The following is a 10,235-nucleotide window of genomic DNA, read 5'->3' on the forward strand; positions in this document are numbered from 1 at the left end:
GCTTCTCCCAACATTTTCTCTCTGATTCTTTGAGAGATTGAGCCTCCAAGCTGTGCTAGAGAGCTCTCCAACATGTTCTTCAACTCTAAGAGCACATGGTTTGCGTTCAAGCTAGTGGATTGTGTTTGTTACTCTTGGAACTTTGCTCCTAGCCTGCTAGAGCATCGTCTGTGGAGCTACCAACTTGTGTGGCAGCCCCGGGACGTCTGTAATCACCGTCTAATTGAGTAAGAACCACTCATCTCAAGAGTTTTGTGCTCTTGACTTGGGAACGAGGATAGGGTTTTTGAAACCCAAGCCTTTGTGGCTTCCTCAACAATGTGGAGGTAGGCAAGCCTTTGTGGCAAGCTGAACCATGGGATAAATCATTGTGTCTCTTGTGTTCTTGCTTTACTTTGTGCTATACTTGTGTTTGTGGTGATTTTAGGGTTTGGCCCCGATCTACTTGTTCGTGCACTTCTACCAACATCCATGTGGTGGAATAGGCTCATCTCTACCCTAGGAAGCTCAGTAAATTCCTCGATCTATTTTCCCTTGGGTAGATTTTGAATTGTGATTTCGAGCTTGTTAGGTGGACCGGCAGGGTCGCGTTCAGAGCAGCAGTGCCAAGGAGCTGTAGTGCTGCTCTCATAGCAACAGTGCTGCACAGGCATCCAACATATGTTTGAGTTGATTTTAAACAGGCCTATTCACCCCCCTCTTGGCTTAGCTTTGATCCTTACACCAATCCATCAAGTTGACTATCAGACAGGGATACACGATAACATTGGCTCCTTACATCATGGAATCTTTGAATATAATCAGGAACCGATTCATCATTTCTTTGCCTCAATGCTATCAAATTTGTCAACCTCATCTCATATACTCCAGCAAAGAAATATTTTGAAACTGCTTTTCCAGATTGGCCCAACCTTGAATAGAGTTAGGTGGCAATGATGCAAACCAAGTGAAGGCTGATCCATACAAAGACAATAGAAAGAATCGAACCCTTAATGCTTCTTCACATGCAGCTTCGTCACATTGTGCAAGAAATCGGCCGATATGCTCAATTGTTGATACATCATCTTGACCAGAAAGCTTAGAAAATTTTGGAACTCTGTAGCAAGCCGGCAGTGCCACACGATCAAACCATTCTAGATATGGGCATCGAAACAAGTAAGGCTGTTCTTTGGGCTTCAAGCCAAATTGATTCTGAATCATATCAGCTATTTTGTTCACTATATCATCTGTATTGGCACTTGCTGCCTGCATGTAACAATTAGGGGCTTGTTCAGGGACATAATTATTCCTTGGGGAGTTCTGATATCCCCGATATTCAACATAATTACCACCAAAAATTGAAACATCATGATATCCTGGTGGAATTTCATCATGATAAGTATTTTGAGCGTACGACCTTTGACTTCTAAAATATACCTCACCATAATCTCTGGCAATCTGTTGGACTGATGGCGCTTTCTGTTGAACAAGAAACACAGCTAGTTGAGATGATGAAGGCAATGGTGATGTCTGCGCTGTAGTCTGTTGTACTGGTACTGGTTTTGGAGCACTGGACGCATCTAGTATTTCCATTCGCCTATTGCTTGTCCCAATGGCTGATGGATTTGCGTTGAAATATACGGGTCCTATTGTCTGCTCAGGCATCAAGGAACCGCTCATTGTATCCCTTCTCACATTCCTGATTGTGTTCATGAAAACCCCTGATTGATTGATCAGTGCATGATGGACAGCTTAATGAATAGCCTCCTGGAACATCTGCCTGTCACTCTCTATATCTTTATCTTTATCAACTTCTCCCACAACAAGAACCTTTGGCAATGGAGTTTTCTGAATTACTTTGTGTCGAGTCTTGCTAAAGGACTCCAGACATTTAATTCTGAACTCTTATGTTGATTTTTCTATAATGTCTTTTTGTTCTTGAGTCAACTCATCGAATGTCACATTGACTGCTGGTTCATCTGACATCTTGACAATTGTGTCCCACCGGGCGTGCCAAGAAAATGTGTCGACACGAAAATGCGGTTAACGCACCAGACATATGACAGGCCTGGGAGGTCTACTTAGCTCTAGTGCAAGTCTTGTCGATTTTGGGGAGTTCGGGCATGCCAGGCAATTTGACCTATAATTGACAAGGGAAAAGATAATCAGTAGCTTAAGCTAAAACATGTCAGCTGGTGATTCGGCAGTTCCATAAGACCATTGGCTAGGAAGCCGATGGAGTGCGGCAAGTCATCGGCTATAAAGCCGATACCCAGTGATTGCATAAAATAGGCAGATTAAACAAGTGCCATCGGCTGGTGATCGGATGATGTTAGCATGTATCCATATGTAAACAAAGTGAAGATATCGGCTAAGAAGCCGATAGATGTGTCTTGTGGCATAAAACAGAACATGATAGCATAGGCCATCGGCTACAAAGTCGATAACATTTATACAGTATAATCAATCCCTTGTTTCCCTACAAAGAAATCCATAAACTTGCAAAGTCTAATCTAGCGTCACCACCAATCAGATTGGACCAATGCAGCGTTGGCAGTAGGGCGATAAATTAGAGTTCTTAAGCCGATAGGTCTATTTATAGTCAAACGAGATATTAAAAATACACTATGTAAAACTAGGATTAAGATACAACCAGCCGATATAAACGATCTGACGTCTTAAAAGAGATAAACGTGATGAATTGATAAGACGACAGATTTATATGATATAATCTGATGTACCTTAATCTTAGCTGGATAACTAGTGATTCTACTAAATCTAGCAAGAGGTCATAAGATGCAGCCTTACAAGGCGTAATAGAATCGATAACTTTGATTAATATCAAATCTAGCAAGAGATCAAATGATGCAGCCTTACAAGATAAGATACGAGTCGATAAGATGGTACTTACAAGCAAACCAGAGATCGAAATCGATGCAGCCCTGCTTATCGAAGAACTCACCGAAAACTATGTTACTCCTACTCCTATTGCGATGGCGTGAAAGCTAAAAAAGAGTTGTATTGATCGAGAGATGTCTATTACAATAGCCGGAGTTTATATTTATACCCTGGACCGATATAGAGTCCTAAACGGACACGACTAGATGAATTCTGAGTAAAAGAAACTAATCTACTTTACATTTAGGAATCCATGATTTCCTTTCTGGCAAAGTCTAATTCTGTCATGTTCAAGTCAATGCTAGTGATGTCATGATCTTCACGATTCCTTTCCAAATTCTGGTGTAAACAAAATCATACTGAAAATTATTTAGCAGGTGATGAGCCCGAGTACGACTTCACCGCTGATGGATGCGAGGATTAGAAGGTCTTGTCTTACGCTTGAGTTTGCCTTTGGAGATGGAGTCTTCACCCATTGAGGTGCTATGACTACTTTGATGCTGTTTTGTTTGTGTGTGTGAGTGTGATTCCGCCAGGTTACGATGTAATAATTATGGGTAAACCTCTCTATTTGTACCATACTAAGACATGTTTTCGCTATGTATGAACTATGATATCAGCAGAATTTCGATAATGTGATGGAATGATCTGCTGGGACTATCACATTGTGGATTTGTTCTGTGGATTTTCCTTCGAGGAAAATGTGGATCGTTTCAGCAGCCGTGCACAGGAAGGCCCCTAGTTCAAACTTTCGCGAGCTTATAATCCGATGCCACGTGTTTCATAGGCATCATAGTATAAGTTGTGCTGCTTCACTCGAAGGCCACATCACCTACTCCTGGCGATAGGACCGCCACCCCTGGTGGTGGGACCACTAGGACAGACCGCGTCTGAAGGGTTAGGCATCATAGCATCGGCATAATCTGATGGCCAAAAACACGTTTTTGGATCTTATTGGATTGCATCAGAATGTTCCAATGATGTGTGCATCAGATTATTAGTGTGACCATCAGAGTATAAGTTTGGGGTTTTTTAAATTGGCCATTGAGGGCTGAACTAACCGTTGCCCCCTAGCGGTGGGATTGCCAGGCCCCGAGTTTGGATGTTTCAAGCTAAAGCAGCTAGTTGGCTTTCCCCACTATCTAAATAAATGGTTGCATGGTTTGGGTAGCTCTCTTGGCCAATTGTAGAGCACTCTTCATCCCTCTAGAGCTGAGAAAGCCTCCCCACTCTCTCTTGTCCTCTTGAAAACTCGATTTGAGAGAGATTTATCCTCACTAGTGCATAGCATTTGTTGATTGAATCTTGGTGGCACTAGTGATTGTTGAAGTTCGGGTGTTCTTGTTCCTCTTGGTGGTTGCCGCCACCTAGATGGTTGAACCTTTGGTGATTGGTGAGGGGAATCAGTGATTGTTTCCGCTCCCAGTCAAGATTGATTGTGAAAAGTTCTTGATCCCACCTTACGCAGTGTGAAGGGATACTTTAGTAAATTGCTTGTGGCTAGAAGGAGTGTTCATGGGTTTGATTCTTGCAACACCCAAGTTGTGGTACTAGCTTGTTATGCTAGTGAGTGCGTGAATCATTCACCATAAGACTCGCCACAACAGGGATTAAGTTGCCGGCAACCAACCGAACCTCGGGAGAAAAATTGATTATGTCATCTCTCTTGCCTAGTTTGGTATAAGCACTACACTTGCCTTTACTTGTCTTCTATTACTTGTGTTGTGCTTGTTGCTTGTGTAGCTTAGTTGTGGTAGCTCTCTTATTAGTAGTAGTAGAACTAGTGTAGCTAGTTGCTCTTGCTAGTTGTTCGTAGTTCTCTAACTTAGCTCTCTAGTTTAGTTGCCTAGCTAGTACCTTTGAGTGTTGTGGTGTTTAGATTATTTCTCTAAGTTGCTACTAGACTTGTGTAGTGGGGCTTGCGTGAAGTGAACTAGAGCTAGTGCTTGTAGTGGCTATTAGGATCACCTACTGTACTAACTACTTTGCTCTAGTGAATTATGATCAATAGAAGAAATTTTAATTGGTTATTCATCCCCTCATGTAGCCATCTTGATCCTTACAATAGGATACATTCTGGAGTTGTTTGCTATAGGGATAAGACCAGCCCCTGCATATAAATGAGAGAATCATAGCTGATTGAGGACTCCAACTTTCAATCTAAAAAACACATCTAGTACCCTTTTGCCCTAACTCTCTCTGTCCTTACTATTCGTCATGTCTCTCAATGAGATTTGACGATACTTTAGGTGGCGCTATCCACCCTAGGTCAACCTCGTTGTGCCCCTCCCCGACAGCTCTTCCCGGGAGGTGTTTGAGAGTCTAGCAAGCGAAGAACAAACGTCGAATCGGTCTAACTGGCTTATCAGTCGATTTCGCTGATTTACTACATTATTGCTATGATCTAGGTTGTGTGCGATCTCGGGCGTGCTAGCCCTCGCTGGTGTGTGACCCAACTCGACATCAAAAGATTCCTATTTATTTGATATATCTTTGTTGGTTGTTCAATTTTGGATTTGGTATAAAAGTTATTGTTTCTAATTTTTTCTCATCTAATAGATTCCTTCTATATTCATTACATCTACTCAGTTTTTATTATTTTTTATCAACATGATGCACCTATTATTTCAACAAATTTTGGTCTAGGCACAACAACAATTTAAAATAATTTTTTGTTTATAAAGCATGGCACTATTTCTTGTTCTTTTAAGGATTCTGCAATGAAGGTGTGTTTAGCATAAAGTATTTGATTCATACAGTAGTACTGACACTTCTATCTTGTTCTTTGAAATAATTTGATTTCTTGTTTTTTTTCAAAATAACTTCATTTTTTACTTAAGCCATGCTTTTGGCAGCACTACATCTACATTGTCCTTTGTTTCATTTGCTGTGCCACTGTAGCCACGGTTGTAACTTGTATTTTAAAAAAAAAATAACTCACTTCCTTGTCTTAATTGAAAGGCATAGCTCAAGCCATTTTACTTAAAAAACAATGACATGACTTTTTGTAAGAGCATTTAAGATTTCCCCCTTGAATTATTAGACGCTGTGTTCACGATCCCTTAAGTATGATAATTACTTCACTATTTGCCGCTCTGCGACTAGGCTTAGGGGAGCGTGGTGTATTTCAAGGAGTGCTAGAATTGTAATGGCATAACTCTAAATAGGTGAATTGTAGTAGTGTTTCTTAGAACTTATTGTGAAAATTATAGTGGCATAACGGAGTCCTTATGGGATTTAAGCAATAATTTTATTGTGGGCTGCTTCTGGAGTTCAAGGTAGACTCAAACTTGATATGGATTGGACCTCCAACTTAGCTTGAACTCCCACGCTTATCTTCTCCACTGTCATACCTCTGTCCATGTACTTCCATGTTATCTCCAAAGTTACTAAGAATAATAATATAATTAGATAGATGTTCCCTCTTATAATCGAAAAAGGAGTACTTAGGAAGGAACTCACCCGGGCAATTAATTGTTATGCTCGAGCTCTAATGATTATCACTCGTATAACAACTTGAGGATTGTTGTCTGTATCTAAATGAGTGATGTGCTCATCATTGGCGTGCTCGAGGGAATCAAGCTCTAGCATAACTACTTGAGGAGTCTTGTGTGTATCAAAAGGGGATGTCCTCATCAATGAGGAGCAAAGAGCATCGTCATCGGAGGCCATGTACGCTATGGTTGAAGAGGTGGTGGTGATGGTCGACGTGGTGGTTGGAGCATGCAAGCTCACCAATGACCAGACAGCAAGCAAGAGGAGAGAGGAAGAAGAAGAAAGGAGCATCATGGTCCATAAATACCATATATCTGTTGCTCTGCAGCTATTAGGCCTAAGGCGGTGTTAGACATAGAGTGGCATATTTCAAAAAACACTAGAATTGTAATGACAACTCACAATACGTAATTACAGTGGTGTTTCTTAGAACCACCGACCATAGAAATTGTAATGGGACCACCCAACCAGGATACCTTGTTTTGTACCACTGCACCAAACTATTTTTTTTTTAATAAACAGCTTTATTCAGGCTGTCAAATCAAAATTGTAGAACTGGGCTAGATCCTGAGACTCCAAACAGGCTTATAAAGGCTAATAGGATTTTGTCAGATCTTTTGGGCCGTTTCAGACTTCCTTTCTCGGTCCATCGGGCCAGTTTACGAAGGTGGGCTACTAGTTACTAGGGTTTTGCCGTGGGACTTCTTCTCACGGACCTCGTTGCCTGATAAAAGGAGGCGCCGTCGTCTCCCTCCGATCCAACTACACCCAACCCACCGAGCTCCCCGTCGCCTCCTCTTCCTCCGATCCAACTACACCCAACCCACCGAGCTCCAGTCCGATGGCCTCCGCCAAGTATATCCTCTGATGAGACCGGCGCCGCTTCTTCTTCCTTCGTAAGCAACACCCCCGACTTCTCTTGTTTCTGGATCCAAAAATTTCCATGGCTACCATCACTACCGCTGCCGACCAACAACCAAATCCATCGGCATCCTCTCGTCGGCCCTGGATCCTCTTCGACGCCGGTGCCTACATCGGCGATTGCCCCAACGGCACCACTGCAGAACACTTCACGAGTAACAACAAGTCCATCAAGGTTTCCATCTGGCCCGATGACCCGCCGGCCCCCTCCCGCCTGTTCGTGCACTTACCCGATCTGGGCCCTAACCTCCTTTTGGAGGATGCCCGTATCGTTTCCTCTGCGGACCGCTTCCTCCTCCTCCGCGTCCGCATCAGTTGCCCAACCATCAGGTCGCGGGAGATGGGCGACTACTTCATCTACCGGGCTGAACGCCCGTCGCTTCGGCTGCTCCCCAAGCCCCGCCCCTTCCATGACGACGAAGTTGGCCTCCTTCCTCGCGGTGAGCACTTCACCATCGCTGTGCTGTCCCTTGATATGCACGGGTTCGATCTTCACTTGTTCAAGTCCGAATCGTGGGCCTGGACCACTTTCAGCAAGGTGCCAATAGTGACACCTCAGAGAGCGTTCCCGATCGAGATCCCCCGGAAAGCTTTTAGGCTTAACGATCATATTACAACCACGGCTATCACCCTCGGAGGTGAAGGTGGCACCATGGGCTGGGTCGATCTCTGGCGTGGAATCTTGTTCTGTGATGTGCTCAGCAGCAGCCCCACACTCCGTGGAGTACCCCTGCCACTGCCACGTTCCTTGGTCAATCACGGGAAGGGGATTGAAGGCTGCCCCAAGCCATATCGGGGCATTGCTGTTGTTCAAGGTTGCCTCAGGATGGTTGAAATGGAAGTTCATTTTGATGGCCCTCCAATGCTTGACCCTGAAACTGGGCATGTTAACTTTAGAATCCGAGACTGGGAGCTCTCCACATATACAAACAGGAAGATCAGTGGTGCTTGGGAGGATTGGCAGTTGGACTGCACAGCCAAGGCTTCTCACATCGATATCGACGAAGGAATGCAGTGGCAATTGCTGCAATCTGGATTGCTCAATGTAAAACAAGAAGGAAGAGGGCAGAAACTCGAAAACCTCCACACATGTCAACCTGTTCTCAGCCTGGATAATAATGGTGTTGTTTACTTGCTGACGAAGGTGAAGTTCATGCAATCCAGGGCATGGGTTCTTGCTGTTGACATTAAGGGCAAAAGAATACAGTCACTGGCTGAGTTCAGCACTGACAGAAACTTGGTCCTGTCCCATGAATATTGCCCTAGTAGTATATCCAGTTATATCAATGCTCGGGCAACACCAGGTAATTTTTTAGACTTTAGCACAAAATTCCTAAGCATATGGTTCAATTGTGTGTTCAAGGTGCAACTGATTGTATAAGTGTTCATTTGCAATCTGTGCCTGAAAAGTGGAATGCCCATCAACTACAGGGTGCCGGCTTGCAGTTGGCTGTAAATCTAACCTTGGATTTGTTTAGTCTATGCACTCAAGAATGCACCTATAGATATTATAAGAATATGAACCAATCTCAATCATTGCTTTATATTGGCATGTTACATGTTACAAGTACTGATTTGTAGTTGCCGCAGCACAACATTTTCTTCTTGTCGCATCTGGTTAAGGTCCTAGTACCTACTACCTACATATAGAAGTACTGTTTTCCTTTTATAAACACAGATACTGCATATTTCATTTGTAGCTGTTCATTATGCCTTTTCCTTTTTATAAACATTTAGTGGACTTTTTATAAACATCACGTGCCTGAACCTTGATTGCTTCTGCTGGGTTTCAACTCTAGCCTACCCCAACTTGTTTGGGACTTAAAAGGCTTTGTTGTTGTTGTTGTTGTTGTTAGTGGACTTGATACTTGGAAATAACCATGTAAACCTGTTTTCTGTTAGATGTAGTGCATTGCCTATTTATTCTGTAAAGCTCTTTTTTTATTTCCTCAGTTGCTTTTACCCTTTTATCTGATGCACTTTACGATTGTTACACAATTTTTACATCACTACCAGTTCCCTGAATGGTGGTGTTAGTGTATTGGTGGTAGGTCGATGCGTGATTCATAGGGTCTTCAATTGGTACATGACAGTTGAGAACACTCGTTTGTAATTCATATCTTAGTAGGAGGAAGCGTGGCTACACCAAGTCAATGGCTCGGCTAACATGATAGTTATTGAAATTGAGGTTAATAGCTTAAGTAACATTGATATTGTTAATAGTGAAAATTATGACAAGTCCTATTGGGATTGTTGAGTTCATAATAACCATATTGATGGAAGCTTTGTATGATGTCATCAATGTATCAAATTGCTGGTTGCTTTCTCTAAAACGAATGTTGATTGATTTGTTGTGGCCATCATGGGTTTGTGCTATTTCTTTGGATGCAGCATCAGGTGGCAGCTTAGGATGTTTGATGAGCCAATTGCAGCAAGCTGATGACGGGAGCCAAGTGCAGCATAAAGACTGAAAATTTAAGCTTCAGTGTTGCATTATGTTCTAAGAAGCTATGTGTTTCAATAATATACATCATAGCTGTCAAGGTGTGATACTGCGTTACATCGCTTTTGAGATATTTCTATTGGCCTGTAATAATTTTGGGAGGAGATAATTCTTCTGTGCTTGTATCATGTATTCGCTACTAAAATTATGAACCTACTTGAATGGTTGGTGCCCCGTTTTCTTCTATGATGTCGCATAAAATGTCTGGGAACAGTAAATACTTTTAAGAGATTCTCCTGCACCAAAAGGATTGTTCGGTTAATCCCTTACTGAGGCTTTGTTAGAGCGTTTGCAGCGTTAGGAATAGAAGGTGGTGCCAAGCAGAGTCCACGTTCTTGCTGAGCCAAACGGTCGCAGCACTGCGCAAACAGATTTTTTAATCAAATCAAAGGCTTTGGGTCTGCTCGTTTAAGCTTATCAGCCAGAGTCATATAACAGT

General features: G+C 42.6%; 1 protein-coding gene across 1 annotated transcript; it reads left to right on the forward strand.

Annotated features, from left to right (window-relative positions):
- The first annotated feature begins 7,104 nt into the window (after nt 1-7,104).
- On the forward strand, nt 7,105-9,980 carry LOC136504838 (uncharacterized). Its single transcript, XM_066499866.1, has 2 exons — nt 7,105-8,597; nt 9,685-9,980. Exons 1-2 carry the CDS (start codon nt 7,316-7,318, stop codon nt 9,762-9,764), a joined length of 1,362 nt encoding a protein of 453 aa, XP_066355963.1. The 5' UTR covers nt 7,105-7,315; the 3' UTR covers nt 9,765-9,980.
- The last annotated feature ends 255 nt before the right edge of the window (nt 9,981-10,235 follow it).

The sequence above is a fragment of the Miscanthus floridulus genome, chromosome 14 (assembly GCF_019320115.1).
Source record: "Miscanthus floridulus cultivar M001 chromosome 14, ASM1932011v1, whole genome shotgun sequence".
NCBI lineage: Eukaryota > Viridiplantae > Streptophyta > Magnoliopsida > Poales > Poaceae > Miscanthus > Miscanthus floridulus.

What these genes read in the sequence shown, in the direction of transcription:
- LOC136504838 (XM_066499866.1), top strand. Translation starts at nt 7,316, where the DNA reads ATGGCTACCATCACTACCGCTGCCGACCAACAACCAAATCCATCGGCA. An exon ending in CAATGCTCGGGCAACACCAG is followed by an intron (nt 8,598 to 9,684) that starts GTAATTTTTTAG and finishes CTTTGGATGCAG; the next exon opens with CATCAGGTGGCAGCTTAGGA.